The sequence below is a fragment of the Amblyomma mixtum genome, chromosome 10 (assembly GCF_055824585.1).
Source record: "Amblyomma mixtum isolate Tamu chromosome 10, ASM5582458v1, whole genome shotgun sequence".
NCBI lineage: Eukaryota > Metazoa > Arthropoda > Arachnida > Ixodida > Ixodidae > Amblyomma > Amblyomma mixtum.
The window spans coordinates 17,084,692-17,108,802 of NC_143021.1; the positions used below are offsets into that span (position 1 = coordinate 17,084,692).

The 24,111-nt window shown below is 45.5% G+C and overlaps 2 protein-coding genes across 6 annotated transcripts in view; both read right to left on the reverse strand.

Moving 5' to 3' along the window:
• The window catches only part of Raf (serine/threonine kinase raf oncogene), a 65,400-nt gene extending 58,374 nt beyond the window's left edge, over positions 1 to 7,026 (reverse strand). For all 4 annotated transcript variants that reach the window (XM_089562842.1, XM_089562841.1, XM_089562840.1 and 1 more), the window contains exon 1: positions 6,870 to 7,026. In XM_089562842.1, coding sequence (XP_089418968.1) covers positions 6,870 to 6,977 — 108 coding nt within the window. In that variant the 5' untranslated portion in view covers positions 6,978 to 7,026. The remainder of the gene's footprint in view (positions 1 to 6,869) is intronic.
• A 3,685-nt stretch (positions 7,027 to 10,711) lies between these two features.
• Positions 10,712 to 24,111, reverse strand: part of LOC149325229 (formylglycine-generating enzyme) — a 32,729-nt gene continuing 19,329 nt past the window's right edge. For both annotated transcript variants that reach the window (XM_089562850.1, XM_089562849.1), the window contains 4 exons: positions 23,600 to 23,714; positions 19,157 to 19,270; positions 16,368 to 16,427; positions 10,712 to 13,050 (listed from right to left, as the gene is read on the reverse strand). In XM_089562850.1, coding sequence (XP_089418976.1) covers positions 12,919 to 13,050; positions 16,368 to 16,427; positions 19,157 to 19,270; positions 23,600 to 23,714 — 421 coding nt within the window. In that variant the 3' untranslated portion in view covers positions 10,712 to 12,918. The remainder of the gene's footprint in view (positions 13,051 to 16,367; positions 16,428 to 19,156; positions 19,271 to 23,599; positions 23,715 to 24,111) is intronic.

Here is a 24,111-nt window from a genome sequence, read left to right on the forward strand (position 1 = left end):
GGTGACTATGGCATAGGTTCTAGGAACAGTAGGGGAGAGTTATTAGTAGAGTTCGCAGATAGAAATAATTTACGGATTATGAATACCTTCTTCCGCAAGCGAGCAAACAGGAAGTGGACGTGGAAGAGCCCCAATGGTGAGACTAAAAATGAAATAGACTTCATACTGTGTGCACACCCTGGCATCGTAGAGGATGTGAAGGTCCTCGGTAAGGTCCGTTGTAGCGACCACAGAATGGTAAGGTCTCGTGTTAGCTTAGATTTGAAGAGGGAACGGAGGAAACTGGTGAAGAGAAAGGCTATTAACGAGTTAGCATTAGGAGGGAAAGTAGAGGAATTCAGAATGTCGCTGCAAAACAGATTTTCCGCTTTAACTGAAGAAGACGACCGTAGTGTTGAAAGAATGAATGATAATCTTACAGCTATCGTTACAGAGTGCGCCGCAGAAGTAGGTAGTAGGATTGTTCGACAGGATACCAGCAAGCTATCTCAGGAGACTAAAGATCTGATTAAGAAACGTCAAAGCATGAGGACGTCTAACTCCACAGACAGGATAGAACTAGCAGAGCTATCGAAGCTAATAAATAAGCGCAAGGTAGCCGACATAAGAAAGTTTAACATGGAGAAAATCGAGCATGCTCTAAGGAACGGAGGTAGCCTAAAATCAGTGAGGAGAAAACTGGGCATAGGTAAAAACCAGATGTATGCGCTGAAAGACAAACAGGGCAATGTCATCAGCAATATGGATAAGATAGTTGAATTAGCCGAAGATTTCTACAAAAATCTATACAGTAGCGAATCTAATCAAGTTACTGAGGGAGGCAGTCGAGTACAGCAATGTGACATCCTGCCAGTAACGAAGGAGGAAGTAAAGAAAGCCTTAGGAGCAATGCAAAGAGGGAAAGCAGCTGGTGAGGATCAGGTAACAGCAGATTTGTTGAAGGACGGAGGAGAGATTGTGCTACAAAAACTAGCCACCCTGTATACGCAATGCCTTGTGACCTCGAGAGTACCAGAAGCTTGGAAGAACGCTAACATTATCTTAATTCATAAGAAAGGAGACGTCAAGGACTTGAAGAATTACAGACCAATCAGCTTATTGTCCGTTGCCTACAAGGTATTTACTAAGGTAATCGCTAATAGAGTCAGGACAACCTTGGACTTTAGTCAACCAAATGATCAGGCAGGCTTTCGTAAAGGATACTCGACAATAGATCACATTCACACTATCAATCAGGTGATAGAGAAATGTGCAGAATATAACCAACCCCTATATATAGCCTTCATTGATTACGAGAAAGCATTTGACTCAGTGGAAACATCAGCTGTCATGCAGGCATTGCGGAATCAGGGTGTAGAAGAGTGCTATGTGAAAATATTGGAAGATATTTATAACGATTGCACAGCTACTATAGTTCTCCATAAAGTCAGCACTAAAATTCCAATACGGAAAGGTGTCAGGCAGGGAGACACGATCTCGCCAATGCTCTTCACTGCCTGCTTACAGGAGGTATTCCGGGGTCTGGAATGGGAACAGTTGGGGATAAGAGTTAATGGAGAATACCTGAGTAATTTGCGATTCGCTGATGACATTGCCTTGCTAAGCCACTCAGGACAAGAACTGCAAAGCATGATCAATCAGTTAGACAGGCAGAGCAGAACGGTGGGGCTAAGAATTAACATGCAGAAAACCAAAGTAATGTTCAACAGCCTAGCAAGGGAACAGCAGTTCGCCATTGGTAGCGAGGTGCTGGAAGTAGTAAGAGAATATGTCTACTTAGGGCAGGTAGTGACCGCAGATCCGGATCATGAGAGGGAAATAACTAGAAGAATAAGAATGGGGTGGAGCGCATATGGCAGGTTCTCTCAGATCATGAATGGTAGCTTACCAATATCCCTGAAGAGAAAAGTATACAACAGCTGTGTCCTACCGGTACTCACCTATGGGGCAGAAACGTGCAGGCTAACAAAGAGGGTTCAGCTTAAGTTAAGAACAACGCAGCGAGCTATGGAAAGGAAAATGATAGGTGTAACGTTAAGAGATCGAAAGCGGGCGGAGTGGGTGAGGGAACAAACGCGGGTTAATGACATCTTAGTTGAAATCAAGAGGAAGAAATGGGCTTGGGCAGGGCATGTAATGCGAAGGCAAGATAACCGCTGGTCCTTAAGGGTAACGGAGTGGATTCCAAGAGAAAGCAAACGTAGCAGGGGACGGCAAAAAGTTAGGTGGGCGGATGAGATTAAGAAGTTTGCGGGGATACAGTGGCCGCAACTGGCGAAGGACAGGATTAATTGGAGAGACATGGGAGAGGCCTTTGCCCTGCAGTGGGCGTAGTCAGGCTGATGATGATGATGATGATGATGAATTTTGATACGTGGATTGTTTGATATAGCCACACATTAAAAAGCCGACTTCGTTTACAGTTGCGATTGGCAAGCAGAGTAATACAAGACGCCACGGACCGAGGCCCAGTGTTAGCAACTGCTGTTTTTTGAAGTTGTATCTTACTATAGTGAATGCAATTCTTAAATGTCGGTTTGCGCATGTAGCGGCTACCATTTTAGCCTTGCTGTTATGCACAATGCACATTTTTCTCACTGTTACAACTCCTGAAGGGACTGACAGTGTGTTCAAATGAGACTTGATACATCCTCAGTGCACACGGCACCACCTATCGTATCATGTGCAAGTCTTCTGGTAGTGGTCAAACTGCACAATGGAGAAACAGACTGCATGGCTTAAGAAATCAGACAGCCACCCACCTCAATTTGTGACCATGCGATAGGAGAATTACTTTCTTTAAACAAAGGTCTCAAGGGACTCAAGGTTGTATTCCCGTCTATAATCTAAGTTTTCAGTGCGCGCCCTCTGTCCCCATGACATAGTGGTCAATGGTAACTTGGAAAACTCATTTCATTGCCACTCTTTTTACTTTTTTTTCTCCCTTTGTTCCCCTCCCCAAGTGTAGGGTAGCGTACTGGGCATAGCCTGGTTAACCTCTCTGCCTTTCCATCCATTTCTCTCTCTCTCTTAAACAAAGACCAATTAAGTTTGTATGTAGTCCTCACCACATTACAGGATGACAAACATTTTTCAGTGGTTCAGGTTTTGCGAAAACCATTAAAAAATCTGACCCCATTTCAGCTAGGTTTTGAATTATATGAAGTCGCAATAACACCCCTGACCAATTTTTTACAAAGAATTTATGCAGCAACAGGTCTTTAGATTCACGGTTCGCACTGAGTACTTTTTGCATGATGTAGTTGCATTCTCAATGTTTGCATAATCTTGCTAACATGCAACACTATGACTTGCATCCCTCCTAAACTGCCAAATACAGGCACTCAGACTACAAAAATTCAAAAAAAGTTTTAAAGGAAACGGCATCCAATCTTTAAGGACCCTATTTGTGTGTGCGTGCGTCCATGGGTGAGAGAGAGAGAGAGAACGCAAAAGCTTATTGCTTAAGCCAACCAAATATGCAAGGCTGAGTTAGCAATGCTGCAAAATATTTTGAAGAATATGTTAGCAGTGCATGCATTCACTTTTATGCCTTCCGAAGCTACAAGCAATGAGTAGCAAGCATGGTGGCGAATGCACACCAACAAATGTGCGAAACCAAAACTTAGCCTCTGCCACAAGAACGCAGTCTTTCAGCAATTAACGCTTAATGTCATTCTGGCACATGCCTTTAATGCTGTCACAATGCTTCTGAGCTAATAACACATGATTGTACGTTTTTTCATTCAACCATGCACGTGTCTGAAACCATCCTCCTTGGTCTAAAAAAACCACTAATGGACACTACCATGCTTTGTGAGCTACAGCTGCTCTACTAGTCGATGTAAAGACAGCACAGCTTTTTAGTGCAACCTGCATTAACAGAAAATACACCAAAGGTAGTGTAAAATGCTACCAAACCATTACAAAGAAGAGCTCAATGTATTCAAGAACACCTATATTGCGAGCATGGATATGTCGTCATATGATGCGTACACCAATACTACTGAAGCTTCTCCAAACATAGCATTTCGTTTACTTCGACAAAACAAATGTTTTAGTTTCATAAGATTTTGTGCAGAGTTAAAATTGGAATTCCTTCTTTGATAATATTATGCCAGATTCTGTGGACTGGATATGGTGCAAGACCTCACATTTACTATAACCTCATAACCCCTTTGGCCAGTTGTTAGTCCATCCAAGAAAACAGAATGAAAGAACTCCACCACGTATTTGAGACCTTGCGAGAATCCTCTGCCGCAACAGTAAACAACCTCATGGCAAACACACAAGCATCCCGTAATCATGCAATAAGTATGATCCAATTATACCCGTGCCACACGCGCACAAGAAATCGCAGTAAATGCTCGAGGCTTTAAGTTTGTTAATGCCATTATTTTCGGAGTTGGTGCTATGCGTCCATATTTAACGCCATTATCGAAAGTGAGGATGATGATAACGCTTGCAAAGCAGTCAAAAGTTTCATCTGAATGTAAACAGTGCTAATGTGCACAATACATCGGGAATGTTGTTCAAATGTAATGTACAAATTATTGTCCAGAAAATACGGCTGTTTTTGTTTTACAAGTTGAAAAAGTAGCCATAAACTCGCATGTCGGCACACTAGTCGAGAGTACCTGTCAAAAAGGCAGGTTAAAACGGCGCTCTCCGCATCGAAAATGCGGCATATATAGATGCTTCATCTGAATGAAAGTTAGGAATTAACTATTTCCTACTGGATAGGAAGTTGTTACTAACAAAGCTGCATGTTTTTCTGCGTGTGGAATGGGAACGAGAGTATGCATTGCAAGGGCGAATGAGTTGTGGTGAACTCAGTAGGTCGCGAATGGCAGTAAAGCCAATGCCATTAAATTTATGCATGTAGCACCGCATGAATGCCATTAAAACTTAAGGCAGTAAGCACTTAATGGCCTTAAATCTGGCCGTGTGGCATCGGTACTAGCATCTGGTGCGCAGGTCCGTTGACAAGTGGCATTGCAGATTGCAAGAAAACACAGCAGAGCACTAGATGAGCAAGACGTGCTATCAGGCAGCTTTTTCCTGCCATTCCAGAGCTTCAGGGAGGTCCCCCTAGAGGGACACAAGCCTTCTGCTTTGCCACACCATTAGCCTTCAACACAAGCATCCCCTTATCCCAGAAGCTGCCAAACAATTGGCAAAAAGAGACAGTCCTGCTGATAACGTGATCAGGAGACAATTGCCAGTGCCCCCTATCCTTCCAATGAAAGCTTGCATTACACGACTCAATCCACAACGGCTGCCGCGGAAACAAAACAAATCGAGACTGAAGAGCAGGTTGAAGGAAGCCCATTATCTGCTCACAAGCAGCTACTCTATGATAAATTTTTTTTGGGCCTGCCGATTGCCAAATGTTATGCTGGGAAGCTTCCACTGGGAACGATCCGACGTGCAGCTAGCTACTCAGGAACGCTATGGCACTGCGAAAGAACAATGCACTGACGCGCGCGATACCGAAAAGGTGTGACGAGCGCGTCCAAGGTACTACGCACGCAGGTAAGCAGACCCTGACGCAAACATTGCGCCACTGCTAGTCACATGTGCACAACAGTTTCACACCGGTAACGTAACGCTACGCCCCGACGTCAGAATCCCCAGCAGCAAAACACGACAAGCTGCGACTTTGCGAACCACGCTGCAGTTTTCGGGAGTGCTGTTCGCGAAGCGAATGGCTACGAACGAGAACCGTAGGGCCCTGCAAATGCGAGAAGTCTGTCCGACGGGACGGCAGTCTGCAGGGTGGCAGTACCGCGCCTCGCAAGGTCGCATCCCTGCGCGCGTGCAAGTGGCAGCGCCGGGGGAAAGCCGGATTAATTCGGCCGCAGCCAGGGGTGGGCCGGGGGAGCGAAGAATGAAAAAAAAAAATAATAACGGCGGAGACGAAAACACGTCTGCCGTGATCGAGGTGAAATAAAGGGTCAAGACCGCGGATCGGGCGAAGGGCGACACAGAAACCCCGCCGCCGCCGAGCAGCGGCTTCGGCTCCTCTGCTCGAAACAGCCGGAAGGCTCAGCTGGCTGCGAAGGCCCAGCGCCACGATTTCCTGGTGCAAGCTGGTAAACAAACGGCTCGCAGCGCGTTGCAGCCGGCTGCCAGGCGAGCGCCGTACGACGCGAACGCACGCACAAACACGGTCAGTGGACCTTCGCAGACAGTATACGTGACAAAGGCATTTTGGTCTGCGCTCGCCCGCATCGGGCCCCGGGCAAGCCCGACCTCGACGTCTCAACCGTCGGGCCCCTGGTCGAGCCAGCGGGCGCTGGGCCCACTTCTTGACGGTTCGCCGACTTGCCTCCGCGAATGATACACTAGCGATATAATCATCGTGGACGGGGGGAGCGGAGGGGGGAGGCAGCAGCGATCAGCCTCAAAGTGTGCAGCGCAGCGCGGCGCCTGGGACGCACCACTCGGCCGTGCACCCGTTCGCGCGCGGCAGCACCACCGTGCAAAGTCACAGCAGCAGCAAGCTCTTGCGCCAAAACGGCTAAAAACACACGGGCCTTCAGCAGCAGCAGCAGCAACGGGAGCACAGCATCGGGCAGCACGACAGGCCGAGTGACATGCGCGCTTCCAGCGGTCGCCGCCTTTGTCGCGTCGCTGGCGGGCGCGGGCACAGCGCTCGCCGTCGGAGGGCCCCGGCAAAGCGCGGGGGCGACCCGGGCCGCCTATATGCACGGGTGATCACGCTCCGAGCGGGTCCGGGTCGTGGACGCGAGCGCTCAGAAGGCGCCCGTGCGTCGCCGATCAAGCGCTCGCTGGGTCGACGCACCGCGTCCGGGCAGCGCGCTCGCCGACGATCGCCGGGGCAGGGATATGCGCAAGTGGCCTACCTCGCCCGACAGTGCAACCCTGTCGTCCTGTTCGTAGCTTGCAGGCGGCGAGTTCAGTCCCAAAGGTGGGACCGAACCGTTGTATGGTTGCTCCGGGACCACGGCCATCTTAGCTCGCACAAATAGCCAAATGCATGCAAATGGCCCTTCGGTCACGTGACCGTACGGTGCTGCCAGCCGATCCCCCTGCGGCTGCTGGCTCGCCTGGCTGCGGCTGCTGCAGTTGTGAGGGGAGGGGGACGGGGGGTGAGGGGTCGTCGGAGAACGCCGCCGGCCTGCTACCCTGATGCTGCTGCGTGTGTGCGTGTGCAGCAACTTGTAGTCTCTACCTGCACTGTCGTACACTTCTTTTCCGTGTCTCCTAAATCTGTGTTCGTAGTTCACTCGGAAGTCACGGTGGCACGTGCAATGCGCAACGCTTGAGTGCGAAGCGACCGCGCGAACTGTGCTGGTGGAGGACTGCATGCGCTGGCAAGTTGCTCTGGAAGGTTGCGTGATTTTTCGAAACGGGGGAGCTTGGTTCCCGAGTTGCACCGGGAGGAGTCGACGTCCTGCGCTTTCTTCATTTTCCGCTCTGTTCGTAAAGCGAGTCCGCGATTTGACGAGCGTGCGGTACGCGTTAGCAATTTTCACCTAGCTTAAGTGCCTCTTTCTGGAGGGTTTTTTTTTTTTTTTTCCGGGATAAATTTATGAGTAATGAATGACCAAGTCTGTTTGCCTACCCTGTTTGCCATACGCATGAATACACTGATCGTGTACCTATAATGATATGAACAAACATATATAACGGGCTCTCTCTGCATTCAACAGAGATGTGTGCACAATTAATTGGTAGCGCCGTTATGTTTACGTTAATGGCATTCGTAGATCAGTGCTGCCTTATGATTAATCGCGACATCACAGTGCTTAAAGAAAATAAGAATGTAATGGCTGGTAGGACCGCCCATGACGGGTTTGCATATGCGACTTGCGGGCTATGCGCATGTCAAAATCGTAAGTGCTTGTGGGAACACCTCCATGAACCTGTTACATTGTCTCAAATTCAGTGCAAAGGTATGAATTCCACACTGCGGCTCATTAATGGTAACCGAAGAACATTTTCATTTCGGTTGAAAAGAAGGTGCAAGTAGCAGCATGAACCTAGGGTGCAGCATTCAAGAGGACTATACTTAATGCAGAAATCTCACAGGTCTTGTTTGAGTTCTTTGATCCCACCTGTTTCAGCTTGTTGCATTTCTTAGATTCACCTTGACGGGTATAATATGGTTGTGGCATCAAAATTCGGTGATTTTCTTCTCTTCTCAGGTCTAGGCTATTGGCATGTAATGAGGTCATCATCGTCAGCACGACTACGCCCACTGCAGGACAAAAGCCTCTCCCATGTCTCTCCAGTTAACCCTGCCCTTTGCCAGTTGCAGCCACTGTATCCCCGCAAACTTCTTAATCTCATCTGCCCACCTAACTTTCTGCCGGCCCCTGCTATGCTTGCCGTCTCTTTGAATCCACTCCATTACCCTTTAAGGACCAACTGCCGCGGTGGCTTAGTGGTTATGGTGCTCGGCTGCTGGCCCGAAAGACGCGGGTTCGATCCCGGCCGCGGCGGTTGAATTTCTTTGGAGGAGAAATTCGAGGCCCGTGTACTGTGCGATGTCAGTGCAAGAACCCCAGGTGGTCGAAATTTCCGGAACCCTCCACTACGGCGTCTCTCATAGCCTTAGTCGCTTTGGGACGTTAAACCACATAAACAAACCAACCAACCTTTAAGGACCAGCAGTTATCTTGCCTTTGCATTACATGCCCTGCTGAAGCCCATTTCTTCCTCTTGATTTCCACTACAATGTCATTAACCCACATTTGTTCCCTGACCCACTCTGCCCACTTCCGATCTCCTAACGTTATACCTATCATTTTTCTTTCCATAGCTTGCTGCGTAGTCCTTAACTAAAGCTTAACTCTTTTCGTTAGCCTCCACGTTTCTGCCTAGGCTGCCACATTTTTGCCTTGCTATACTCCGTTTCATACATAGCAGGCAATGCTGCCAAAGCTAGCGCGCCTGTTTGCTTAGGCTAAGTCCGCACGCAAAAAGTAGTTCGCCATACAACAAAAGCGAACACAAACATATTTCGTAGAGACAAATCCGAAGTTCCGTGACTGGCACCTCCTGGACTTCATTTTACCTCTTGCCACATTTTCATCCTGCGACTCGTCGAGATTTCGAGAAGCAAAAAGTACACGTGGCGGTACGATACGCGGTTGGCAGGGCGAATCGCTTCTCTAAATCCGCGCCCAAAAAGTAGCTCACACTCCGTGAAAATTATGGCCAGAGAGCCCGAACACTGAGTGCCTCACAGCTTCGATCATGATTTTCAATGCTACTACATCGTTTTATACCGCTCTTTGTATTCGTCCAAACAATGACTGGAGTTTCGAGAAGAACGAATGATACATGGAGTTTCGCGGAAGGACTACTTCAGCAACCTCCACAGCGTTGCCTGCTATGTATGAAACGGAGTATAGACTGTTGAAGGTTACTTTGGTTTTCTGCATGTTAATTTTTAGGAGCTGGCATAGTGGTGTGATGTTCATTGTGCTGTATGTGAAAATAAAATGGGGGAAAGCAAAAATGTGTCTGTGTCAAACCGTGTGCATGGGGTTTGCTGATTCATTCACCTTTTGCATTGGTTAAGAGAACTCTGTCACCAGTTTATGGCTTATGTGGGTTTGATGTCTCAAAGCGGCTCAGGCTAATTAGGGACGCCGTAGTGAAGGGCTGCGGATAATTTAGACCACCTGGGGTTCTTTAACATGCAGTGATATCGCACAGTACACAGGCTCCTGGCATTTCACCACCACAGCCGGAATCAAACCTGCGTTTTTTGAGTCAGCAGCCGAGCACTGTAACCACTGAGCCACTACGGCGACATCAGGGCACATTAGATTAGCCTACAGTGTATCATCATCATCATCATCGGCCTGACTACGCTCACTGCAGGGCAACTTCGCAGCTGCGGCCACCGTATTCCCGCAGACTTGTTAATCTCATCAGCCCACCTAACTTCCTGCCGTCCCCTGCTATGCTTGCCTTTCCTTGGGATCCACTCCGTTACCTTAAGGACCAGCGGTTATCTTGCCTTCGCATTACATGCCATGCCCAAGCCCATTTCTTCCTCTTGATTTCAATTAGGATATCATTAACACGCGTTTGTTTTCTCACCCATTCTGCCCGGTTCCTGCCTCTTAACGTTACACCTATCATTTTTCTTTACATAGCTCGCTGCGTAGTCCTTAACTTAAGCTGAACCCTCTTTGTTAGCCTCCACGTTTCTATCCCATAGGTGAGTACCGGCAAGGTACAGCTGTTGTATACTTTTTTCTTGAGGGATATTGGTAAACTGCCATTCATGATCTGAGAGAACCTGCCATATGCACTCCACCCCATTCTTATTCTTCTAATTATTTCCGTCTCATGATCCGAACCAGTCCAGGCGTAATAGTTAATGCCATGTGGCTGCTATGTTTGTTACTAATTTTTTGCTTTATTTTAATTTAGTTTACAACTAGAAACTACTTGGAGTAATGCTTGTTTGCACAGGACTCAAAGTTCCTGATTCTGTTCTCAGTTTTTTTCTCACCTTTGTAATTTTCCACTCAGAAATGCTCTTTCCCTGTATTTGTCAAAGCGAAGCAGTCCCTGTTACACAAAGTAAAGAAAAAAAAACTGCGCGAGGCCACATTACATATGAAAGTTTGTCTATGAAAAGATTGCACTACAATGTGCCAATATATTCTGAACTGCATTACCACACTGAGTTCAGGTTCAAGAAAACTGCCAAGTGCAAACATGCAGAGGTGCTGTGGATGAAATAACTGGCTTTATTTACATATATATTGGACTGAAACACACAAAACATAAGTGAAAAATTGCACAAATTTACTGCCAATACAGAATGACTAATAAAAATATGGCTTACAAACGAAGTTAAAAGGGAATGCATCATTCAGATGAAGGCTAAGGTGGTAGAGCATACCAAGGACTTTTCATTCGGTGTGCACACTTTGATCGAGTGGCGACATTTCATGACTACATAACACGTTAACTGAGTGCAGAGAAGCTACATGTAGAGTTCATGGCTAGTTCTGTGCAGTGTCTTGTTTGTTCAAGCATGAAAAACAATTCATAGCAGAGGTGAAGGAGCAATACTGAAGGCAATGCAGTACACTACAAAAAGGGCAGCGACTGATATGCTTGTTGCATTTAAGGCACATCACATCCATTTCCACATACATGAAAAATGGCATATCAGCAGTTGCTCCGACCTAGATGCCTTATATTGGTTTCCGACGGCAGAAAACACTGTTGCAAAAACAAAAGCAGTGGTAGTTTGAGCACTGCAGCAAATTTTCTCCAACTTGCAGGCAATTTCTTCTGCATGCAGCCCATTATAATGGTATGCAGGCTGCATTAATGTGTTAAAATTATGCTGAGCGAGAAATGCGTCACAATATAATGCGAGATCACAAGTTTTTTCAGGAGGCTGCCACAGTTGGCTGCAGTAGTTGTAGCACTGAGGTTATATGAGAAAGACCGCAGTCCAAGCTGTCTGTTGGTAGCTCATCTCGAGGCCTCGGCTGTTTTGGAAGGAATGGAGGGTACTCTGCTGCCTATGCTTGGTCCCAGTCTTGTTGGCACAACTTGACAGGGATGGCAACAACAACAGCTGGTAAAAAAGTACATGTGCATGTGCTAGAGTTACTCTAACGCCTTTTTGGCTTGCTAGGAGTAGGAAGCATTGCACTGCAGTTCACTGCAGTTCACATGCATGTGTATGCCTTAGCAGCCACTGTACAGGAGACATGCTGAAAGTACTGTAGCCCACAAATTTCAGCTATTATATAATGCTTAAAAATCTCGAGCTTGAGCACAAAAAAGCATTTGACTGTTAAAAAAAATTGCAACTGTATAGTAATGAGAAATGACCGAAAGCTGCAATGCTTAAGATAACCAGCGGGCACTACTACAGAACCACAACTACCACGGTTGTGTTGTCATGCCAAAGTAACTTACGCAGTAAAGGTTTTTTTTTGTATGCTTTTTTTTTACTACTTGCATCTGTGTTTTCAAACCAACCAACCAAAATACAAGGTCTTCAAAATAGCATTATTGCACACGCTTAAGACTTCCGGGCCTTCTCACATGATTGCAGCACGTTCTAATCAAGGGTACTTTGACATCTCACCTGTGTTGGCCTGTATATAAGCATCAACCAGAGGGAAGCCTGGGCATTAGGAACCCAGCACAGAACTGAACAAACTAGAAACAACCATAAAAACTACTGAAGACCAAAAAAAGGCAAGGATAATCTTGGGAAAGTTTCTCAAGCAAAAGAAATAAGTCCATTGCTGGCTCATCTTTTGAACAAGCACAGGAAAGCAGTGCATCTGACTGCACTTCCCTGTGTATAAAAGAATTGGGCTTGTGGGTGCAATGCGCTGAATTTAAAACCATAGCACTGAACAGATGACAACATATACAGTAAGGCACCCACGCACGTACAAGGCACTAACTTCCAATAAAAGAAACATTGCAAGTTAGTGGAGTGTGCAGGTGTATTTCTGTCCATATCTGTTACACACTACGATTGTAAGTTACGCACTACGATTGTACTAGCAAGAAATAGCTGTGCTAGGGCAGTTGCAGTTTGTTCTAGTTAACACGCATCCCATGGACTTTTGATCACAATAGTGCCATTCCCGTGTTTTTTTTTTCACCCTGCTTACATATGACGTGGATCATTAGCACTTATCGGTTTTCAGAGGAGTTCCATGCTTTTTTGGGGTTACAGTAGTAAATGTTAAAGTCATTTGTGCTGAATGTCCAGACATCCCCAATCTTTAAGTCACAGCCAAAGTCAATTTTAGCGGCACAGCTTGATTTGCTGATGTGCTCAAGTGCTCCCAACCTCCACCTAAAGTCCCGACGCACATTCACACGAGGTCTCGGAGCAGAGCACAGTCCGTTTTCTCCTTTTCCAACAAAGTATGGCGGCTGTCAGAGCTCTTCTCGGTGATGCACGGCGTCCTTGGGCAGCCTGTCGGCCCCACAGCGGATGCCCACATTGTAGGCGCTCGTGTCGGGCGTGTTCTGGCTCCTAGCTGCACAGCGGTAGCGGTAGCAGTACGCCTGCAAACAAAGCCAGTGCAGAGTTTGATAAGATTGGTTTGGTTTATTGGGGTTTAACGTCCCAAAGCGACTCAGGCTATGACGGACGCCGTAGTGGAGGGCTCCGGAAATTTCGACCACCTGGGGTTCTTTAACGTGCACTGACATCGCACAGTACACGGGCCTCTGGAATTTCGGCTCCATCAAAATTCGGCCGCCGCGGTCGGGATTGAACCCACGTCTTTTGGGTCAGCAGCCGAGCGCTATAACCACTGAACCACTGTGGCGGCGTAGTTCGATAAGAGAAGAGCAGATGGCGCTAGTTGCGTTGTGTCTTCCTCTCCTTGTTGCCCATGCTTTTTGGGGCTAAATCAACAACTGTGATAAAGCTGTGACATATCACGGTTCATATTCACTGATTTAAATAGCTTTAGTGCAAACGACAGCAACATAGGGCACAAAACACAACAGTTTGCACTGAAACCATTTAAATAATGAACAGATACCAACTAGTATAGTCAGATACAACTTAACCCTTTGCAGTCCCTAGTTGGGCCCCTCCCAACAACGAAACACAGCCGTTCCGGTCAGCTGTCAGGCACTGCCCAATAAGCTTGCCCATGGTTGAATTATGCGCATTTTATTCACTGCGTATTATGCGTCATCTCTTTAACCACATGCTGCCCACATATGATTGAAAGACAGGCACATTAACACACGCATGCACACACACAAAAAAAAAAATCATTTCACGAGTTTTTCTTGCGCAGTTGTTCTGTTTCACTGTGCCAAAACTAGTGAAATAGTTTCAGACCAGAACGGCCATAAAGTAAGTAAAAGTTTTGGACTGCAAATGGTCAAGCCTGCAAGGTGGGCATCAACAGCTACAGATATAGACAAATGAGGCGTAAGCACACCACGAGAGCGAGACACAAAACTGTGAATGCACACACTCATCTCATCGAAAGAATGAAGCCTGCAGCCTTTATGGGAGCTCATGAATTAACCAAATGCACGACACTCGCTTGTTGCTGCAGTATATAAACCTTCAATTACCACTTGCAGCCTCATCATACAATGCATAGAGACAGCACGCTTCTTTCTTTTTGTTGCTTTTCCGCCTTGCTCATATGTTGGGTAGGAACTACCTACTCTCTCTCTCTCGAACTGGCCTTAGCTGCAGCCAATGTAATCTTCACAGCTTTAAAGCTTTAAAGGTGCACTGAAGAGGATTCTGAACTTGTCTTTTTGCCGCGGGAACTCGATCTACACGTTCCTAGCATTCTTAGAAACCGCAACTTATTGCCTTGTATGGCCGATTTCCCTAATTAAATCGAATTAACGTCCGGCTCCCGCCCTTTTTTTTTAATTCTGCCTCATACGATGGGCGGAGTTGACCAACGCGTGAAGTTCCTTTCAGCCAGCTCCGTGGAGGTTTTGCTTTCGCTTTATTTTATTTTTTAGGTTTCCATGAATAAATAGTTTAATCCGCAGATAATATAGCTGCAAAATAAGCCCGCAGAAATAAAAATAAGCGCGGACTATTTGCTACTACGGACTACTACGTATTACTCCGCCGATGGCAGAGCGGCAAGCCGCCACGGGACTGGGTGAAAGGCACTCCACGCGTTGGTCGACTCCGCCCACCGTACGAGGCAGAATTAAAAAAAAAGGGCGGGAGCCGGCCGTTAATTCGATTTAATTAGGGAAATCGGCGACACAGGGCAATAAGTCGCAGTTTCTAAGAATGCTAGGAACGTGTAGATCGAGTTCCCGCGGCAAAAAGACAAGTTCAGAATCCTCTTCAGTGCACCTTTAAATGCCTTCCTCAAACACAACTTGCTACCCTCAGTAGTGTACACTTCCAAAACAGTTCCCTTCACTCGAGTGCACTCAAGACTTTTGAAATTTTTCGTGAGCAAGGGGACCACATTGCAGGAAAGACTCAAGTGTTTAATTCTGCAGTTGATGGGCGGAAGCGTATTATGGTCGTCGCATCCTTCTGAACAGTCAGGCACACACTGCTCACACGCGGACCTCATCGTTGTAGTCGCAATCATGCACGCACATGCGTTGGAACATGTGGGTGTAGCGCGCATAAGAGCTTTCAGTGCCACTTTGCACATTGTAATTTTCTAAATGTTCATGCAGTTAGCTTGCAGGCAGGAAGAATTCGCAAACTAAGCCACGTACCAGTAATGATGCCACTATTAGTTTCTCGTGACGTGGAAGGAATCGTAGCTGTACAAGAGGCATCTGGGCATGTTTCATGTTCAATGCATCTGTGGTTTCTCATTTTTCCTGACCTAACTGAAAAGTCTGGATAGAGACTGAGACATACCTTGCCTTAATCATCATCAGGATGTAATCAGCATTGCTACATCCTTGATATCACCTAGCTGGAATGTGTGCCTTGAAAATCTCAGCACACTAAGAGACGAAAGAGCAGATTGCACTTAGAAGCAACCAAAATTAATAATAATAAACTTCACGCCATATGACTGTGACGCAAAAAAAGAAGAAGCAAAATGCTGTTCAGCTACAGATCCCTAAGTTGTGGGCCAAATTCTTCAATGCTACGACATTGTAGCTGATTCTTGATAGTTGAAAGTCCAAAATTTGTTTGAATTATGCAGAGTTTGAATTAATGGCACTCTTTTTGACATGCTTGATACTTATGGAACTGAGGTGTCGGTTTGTATAAACCAGAACTTCCAATTAAACGAGTTTGAATTAGTGGAAGTCCACTATATTGCTTTTAGGCTAAGAGAGAAGGGTGCTCAAAAGAGTTGGCCGTTGCTAGCGTTCAAAACATCAAGGGCGCCACAAATTGGCACGTAACGTCCACTCGTAATGCTACTACTGGTTTGCATTGTGGTAGCAGTGATAAAAGCTATGGCGCACCATTTCCAGCTCTGACACTGAGCACTGCACAATATCTGCATCATTACTGTCCCCACGCTCACCACTGCCAGATGCAACAAAACATTCCATTTTGCTGCAAACAGTGCAGGAAATGTGGAGTGCCAGGAACACCACAGCGCTGACCAATGTTCCTGGGTTTACCCTTGCTGGGGACAAGTACTCGCAGATTAAAAAGTGAAACGTGATGAACCAATCTCCAACACTGTCACCCTCTGATGCCACAAAAGTTCTCGCTTGTACTCTGCGCTCAGCTTTAGTCACTAAGGCGCCACAGAGAAAAGGAGACCTGTACTACATTAGCACGCTGCACAGCAACATGTCTGCTTGCCCTCCTTGTGGAGTGAACGCAATTCAGAGGGTTAACAGTATGAATAAATAAATAAAATTATCTTGCTGATGCAAGATCAACCCACCTTGTGGCACATGAAGGAGCCGCCCTTCTTGACCTTGTCGGTGCCGCTCGAGGGCCCTTTCTGCGGTGTGAAAAGGAGATCACGAGGAATGGCAAAAACTAGATGGCTGGTTGAGTAACAAGGACTTGTACACAAACACCTGCATGCTAACTTACTGTAAAGTCCTTTTGAACAGGTTTCGAACAGAGGCTCAAAGAGAATCCTAGCTGTGCATGGGAGTGCACCATTTCACATGACCTGAAGACTGAATGCATGTGTAGCAAGCCTACAAATGCTTTTGGCGACGGATTTTGAACTCACTCGTAATGGCTTGCTCAGCTCTAACAAAGGTGACGCGACCGTCACTATTTACCTTAGGGCTACAGCGCCACATCTCAGAACGAAAGTCCGCGGACACAACATTCGGTTGCAGCGAACATGCAGGTGCCAGGGACTCGTTTGTCGGGGCATGCAGCAGGGTCTTCATCGCAGTCGTACATGAGCATCAATACTGCTTTCGCTTTTCACGCGAAAACAAAAGGCCGCAGATTACACGAAGAAAAGACAAAAAAAAAATGTCTGGTGCACAATTTCACCTAGGCTTCTGCGTACGTAAATGGGGGCTTGCCCGCTTCAGGAAACAACCTCGTGGCAGGGGAGGAGCGGCATACTCATAGCTTGTGAACAGTAGCTGTCTTCTCCTCTAAACGTGGGACCCTGCGACTCTTTATGGCGGGTCGCAGAAAACAGAAACCTTATCGTGCCCGAGCAGAACTACAGGAAGAGACGCAATCTCATCCTGTGCTGGCACGCTTTCGTCAGTTGCGTCAGTTATCGCCTGCGCCACATGCCCTGATCACTAATTCCTTAGAAGCCAGATTAAACGTTACAAACTGAAATAGCTCGAGCGCCGTCAGATCTGTGCGCTTGTGTGGCCTTCAGCAAAGAGCAGATAGGTGGTTGTGCCTCGCAGACATCAGAGCTTCTCAAAAAGAACCTTTCTTTTTCACTGTGTGCCAAGCTCACCAGGTGCCTCTGCAATTTATTTTGCCCAAAAATTGACTCTAGCTAGGACTAGGACTAAATCTTGGATGCTGTGGAAAATTTCCCAGCACCAGTTAGCACTCAGCAAAGACAGCGTTCTTACAAAACCCATGTACCGTAGAAGCAGAAATGACCACATCTGCGGGTACGAATTTCGCGGTCGGCTGATTATGCCTCATACTTAAAAGTGGCTTTCAACACGTGACGCACTAGGCCTAAATGAACTGTTATGCCGATCGCCTCGCTGATCGCAACGCGCGAAAATGTGCCAATAAGCATAACAACTTCGCCAGGACAATAGCGACTCGCGAATACCGGGTAGACAACACACCACGAAAGTCCGCCTTGCGGTTGCCATGTACATATTAGGACCAGCTCAGTTACCGCAAACATACAGATGTAATGAACGAACGGCACGTGATGGCCATGTTTGTTATAAGTGGGCTTGACGGTATGCAAATGCTAAAATACTTCAAAACACATTTTGCTTTACAGAGTTGTGAGATTGTTGTTAGATCTCTTCCATTGCTTAGGCCACCATAGTTTAAGGATGCTTTCACAGCACAAACTTTTAACTGATTCGGGGATTTTTCTTTTTTTTTCTGTCTGGCCAAGTTTGACAAACAGTGTTTGTTGTGTTCTCGTGTGCAATATACCCTTGTGATCCATGCGATAACTGTCAGGAGTTATGGCCCACTGCATTTTTCGTAAGCTTGACTGACAGTGCCTTGCCATTCTTGTTAAGAGGTACATACTACAGCAGCATGAAATATTTTATGTGTATGGAAGGCCATGCCACCATCGCAGTCTCATCGAAAGGGAAGAACAGAGGTACAAGGAAGGGAAGAACACCCCCCGACATAGGCAAACAAAACAGCACCTCAAAAGCAACAGCACCACGATGAAAATGAAGGAACCGACGCCAACAAAGTGCGCATCCAGACTTCAGCGTGCACTCGGTTGGACATCTCGTTTGGTCCTCGGTTTAAGGGGGGACGAGGGTCTTAAAACAAGCTCTTTCATTTATGGGTAGAATCTCATGAAAATTTACACACAGATGCGTTTTTCTCTGCAAATATGCAATCATAATTGAGCTGGTGGTCTTAGATCAAAAGTTATCTTGAAGTCTAGAGTGTTATTAGGTAATTTCTTACGCAGTTTTAATGTACTATCTCATAGTATTTTGTTGCTTTTAATTACATGAATTGATAGCCAGAGAATTCCCAAACCCGGTGACATGCTTACTTTTTTTGTTTAGGCCACGTATAAATAGCAATTTACAGTTAGCTTAACGAGTTGCAGTGTCAAATACTGCGACCTTTAACTCTCGACATAGTATATCAGGATGACATGCCTTTAGAGAAAAATGAAGAATGTCACCGGGTATGGGAACTTTCTGGCTATCAATTCATGTAATTAGAAGCAACAAAATGAAATGAGAAAGTTTATTAAAGCTGCGTAAGAAACTGCCTAATTACTTTCTAGACTTTGTACGATTTAAGACCACCAGCTCAATTATGATTACATATTTGGAATCAGAAGAGAAAAACGCATCTGTGTGCAAACACTCATGAGGTTTCATCCATAAATAAATAAGTTAGTTTTAAGACCCTCGTCCCCTGTTAATTCGTGACAGAGTCAGCAATGCACCAAAACTGCATGCATCCTGCAGTAGGTTTGACTGGTGGCACACGAGTGACCCGTACATTTAAAATTCTTTTTTTTTCTTCGTCACGAGACCTGGAAAGAGAACGACCACTGCTCACCGGATTGTCCTTGGGCTCCTTGGTGTGGCGGGTGACCCACCAGTCATTGGTCCACTCCCAGACATTGCCGATGATGTTCTTCAGCCCAAACTTGGTCGCTGGGAAGGAAGTCACCTGGAAAGGTCGTCGCCACACATGTAAAGAGCAGGCAGCTGCGGAGTGCAGCAAATTAGCTCACATCCAGCACAATTCACATCCTTGCCCAAGGAACTCATGCAGATGGAATGTGGTGCCTGCCAAATAAGTCACACGACCTTGCGACGTTGTCGTAACCTTCCCCCCGTGGCAGATGGCAGTTAAATGAATGATTGGCCACGAGAGCTTGCTCGGGAAGAGCAACTTCAAGCTCACAAGACCCATCGGTGGCTTTGCTTGAAACAGCCACCTGCTGGGGTAGTGGTGCATCGCTTAATCACTGCACCAGGAGTATCTACGCATGTAAAGTAGAGGATGACCGATTTCGCATACATGGGCATTAATTCATTAACGCCATCGCATCTTACCCTTAAGGCGGAGCTTAGGTGTCCGCGCCAGTTTTTTTTTTCTTTCGCATTAGTTGTATTGAAGGGTTAGTGCAAAAGCATGCAGATGGGGACAACGTGTCACTCCAGACATGATACAAGCAGCAATACTGCAGCAACCAAAACAAACACATGCAGAGATACAAAAAAAATTCAGGGGGCACTTTAACTGTCTAAAGCGCGTAGAGGCGAAAGCGCTTTCCGCACCACTTTGACTGCCTCTGTGGCACTGGGGACATCACCACTGGATGATGTCACACATAATTAAGCACTAATTACTAAGTAATTGCTAACTACTAATTAATTGTTAATTACTGATTAACTGCTAATTAATGACACTTAAGCTGCTTCGCCTTTAGAAGCATGTGTTGTAGCGCTGCCAGAAAGCTGTATAGCTTTCCTCTGTAGCCGTTGGCTGCGCTTGGGTGGATGTCAATGAGTAATTACCTACTCCCTTATTACAAGTTCACTGTTGCTGACAAATACCCGGCAACTACTTATATATATACCCACATTGATTGTACAATAAAAATTTTGAAAACATCTGAAAGAACTTATACAACATCGAATACAGGAGAATTAAACAGTGCTGGTAGTATGCAGAACAGCATTTGGTGCCCATAGTTAATGCGGGCCCCTGGAACTTGCCAGTGTGCATTCGCTCGCAGACGACGGACATGTTCTTTTTTCACTCAAACCTGAAAGATGTAGGAATGTGTCCTTGTGTTAAACAGATGCCTGATAGCGGTTTAACAGCGTATTGTCAAACAGAGTAGTTATGGGTGCCAGATTTAATGCCTTGAAAATGGGTTCAGTGTGGCCGTCATACGGTTTAGTGGCAGCAAGACGTACCACATTTTTTTGTAGTTTATACAGTTTGTTTGTTTGCGTCATGGTACCCTACACCAGGAAACAATACCTTAGCTGTAACAAAAACAGACGTGTAGATGAATAGTTTGATATTCTGTGGCAGAAAGAAACATAACCTGCAAAACATTCCAACTGTTTTTAGAAAGCTTATTCAGTACAACGTCTACTCGTTTGTTCCACAACATGTGTTGCTCAAAAAGTATACCAAGGCTCTTATATGTGCGAACAAACTTTATGTCTGTAGAACATATTTTCAAATGCAGGTTGCTGTCAATGATGCGTAGTTTCGGCCGGAAGAGTACAGCCTTTGTTTCAACAGTATTTATGATTAAAGAGTTTGTGTTACCCCAGGTATGCAGTTTTTCTAATAGTGAATTTCCGCTTCTTGTTAGCTCAGACAGGTTGGCTCCTTTCAGAAACAGGCTCATATCATCAGCGTAAATCACAGTTTTAGATGCACTGTAAATTTTTACGACATCATTAATATACAAGTTAAATAACAAAGGACCTAATATGCTACCTTGTGGTATGACTGCATGTATAGCTTTAATTACAGATATAGAACCATGTATTGCTACAATGTACCAAAAGCATTTGACTCCTTTTCGAACGATTCTAGAATGTATTCTTTCTGGGTTAGAAGGGCTGTTCAGTAGAGCACCTGTTTCTGCAACTAAATTGGCAGGGTGTAATCAAATTGTGTATGCTGAAAACACTGGTCATATGGTTGTGTAGTAGTTTTTCTACATATTTAGAAAAAACAGGCAAAATGGAGATGGGTCCGTAACTCGAGAAGTTACTACTGTCGCCACCTTTGAACAGAACAGTCACTTTTGCTGCCTGGAGCCGTCTAGGAAAGGCTGCTTGTAAGAAAATTCGGTTTATGATATGTTTCAGTACGGGAGAAATAATATGTACCACATGTTTAATTGGCAACATTTGAAGGTCATCAATGTCGGCACTTTTGCTGTTGCTTAATGACAGGATGGTGGTAGGCATTTCATGCGATGTGGTAGGCATCAAAAATGTGCTGTCCGAAAGCAGTTCTAAACTTTCTGTGCACTTGGCATCGTAGGTGCTATTTGCCAAAGAAACAAAATGATCATTCAAGACATTAGCTAATTCTGTCTCATTTAATATTTTCCCGTCAACAGAAGTAAAGATCGGAGAAGCAGTGGTGGAATCTCTGCCAAGTACGGCGTTGATTTTTTAAAAAATTTTTTTCCATAAAAGATCACATCTTTTAAGTACCTCAGAATCAAATATATTATCCAAATATCTTTTTCTGGTGTCTCGAAGAGAATTATTTAAAATAACCTGTTTCTACAAGCCTTAAAAGATGGTAAGTCATCTACATTTTTTGTATTAATGAACAGGTGGTAAAGTCTGTATTTGTCATGTATAGCAATAAGGTGTTCTTTAGTTATCCACGGTTTTCTTGCTTTATGAGGCGATTTAGTGGTTTTGTATGGAAAACATCGATTATATACTTCCCTAAATATGTTTAAAAAAATATCATAAGCTTCTTCAGCATGAGAAGCTCTAAAAACGCTCATCCAGCTTGCACGTCTAAGCTCATTACTGAAAAACTGCAGTGTGGTGACATTTTGCTTCCCAATGACTATACATAGAGAGGGTGTGTTTGCTGGACTGTTTACCAGGGCTATGACTGGATATGAGAAAAATGGGCAAATGATCGCTAATATGCGTTTTGACGATGCCTGCTGTGAGCTGATCAGTGGAAAGCTTTGTGACAAATATGTCAGTTAGAGTCACTGTTGAAAGCTGAATGCGTATAGGCAAACATATAGCGTTGATGAAAGCGCTTGCCTCTAGGATTCTACAAAGTTCTCTGTTTCTGACACTCACATGAAATTAATGTACAGGTCACCTCCTAAGATTAATGTGTAATTTTCATCATTAATCCAATTTAAATATGTTTCAAGAGATGTAGAAAACATAGAGGAGCTCGTGGGAGGAGAGTCTATTACGGAGCATACATTAATGCCACTTGTAATTAATATGTTGTAGTACGTCGATGACTTGGAAAATTCTTCAAGGATCGCGCACGGTAAGCTGTCACTTGTCAGCATCATCACACCGCAACCTCCTTTCTTGCCATGATGGTTTAAAAAGTAGAATTTATAATCAGAAAACTGAAATATTTTGAACCCACAGCAATGTCAGGTTTCAGTTGCCATAATAATATCAAAATCTGATCTGGGAGACCTTTGCACCACCCGGATTTCATCTTCTTTGACAGGCATGCATGCACAGAGCATTAGTACATGCTAAAAGTGCTAAAATCTATGCATTCTTAATTTCTTTCTGTCTCTTTTACATTTACCACAGATGGAGTGCCGGTGTAGACATTTTTTTTATTGTCAAGTACGCTCGTGTGGCAACAGCATAAATGCCAGTAATGATTATAATGGTTCTACAAGAAAACCAGTGGAACCAGCAAAATGAAATCAGTGAATGAATTAAGAGGTGTTGAGACGAGGTTGTTGTAAGCTACTGGTGACATTTAGCCTTGTTATTATTCTGCCGGCAGCTGCTCCACTGTAGCAACACTTAGATGTTAATTAATTAAGCTCGGGAATTTAAGGTACATATCTGCGATCTGGAGGATCTAAGTCGCCATGCATACTATCCCTCACAATAGTCATTAACTGCTGCTGTCACCATCTGGAGTCCAGATGAGTCCAGATCAGCCTTGAAGGAATTTTAAAAGAAGGCGGGAAGCCCCCTTTGTACATGACAGACCTCTCCTCATTTCATCTATGCAGCCCGTAGTATAATGTTCTACATCCTCACACACACCACACGAAGTGCACAGCGGAGTTGACACTGGACCCGTCTTCGGCATCCACGCTAGGGTACAAGCCGAAACCGAGCGAATGCGGATTAAGAGGCTCTCGAGTCCACTGCTACAGTCACCCCCCCATCTTTCAATAACAGCAAAGCAGGCAGAAGTAGCCAGCATCAGCCGTGGTGCCACAAAGTTATTCCTCCCATGGTCAGGCAGCACCTTGGGTGGTGCCCAGCTTACCGGTGCAGTGCCGCGGTAGCCGTCTTCAGCCGTGTTGATGACTGGGAATTGGCCTTCCCAGATGTTGGCGCGGGTTTCGCCGCGGGGAGTCCAGTTGTTGCCCCATGGGAACAGCCTGCAGTGTGAGGAGGTGCCCCAGTGTCCAAACAAACACTCACGGAAGAACTCAAACTGAAATAATTGCATACCTCTAAGTCACACGTTCTTCTCAGACATAGTACTGCATTCAATACCAATGCCTTAAATAAGAAATAAAACATTTTTCTTCTTGAGGGGAATGGAACATCTGTCCTCTTGAAAACACTAACTCATGAAGTTTCCCACAATGTACCACCCATAAAGCTTTACCAAAAAAACAGCTGCCGCGGTGGCTCAGTGGTTATGGTGCTCGGCTGCTGGCCCGAACGACGCGGGTTCGATCCCGGCCGCGGCAGTCAAATTTCGATGGAGGCAAAATTATAGAGGCCCGTGTACTGTTTGAGGTCAGTGCATATTAAAGAACCGCAGGTGGT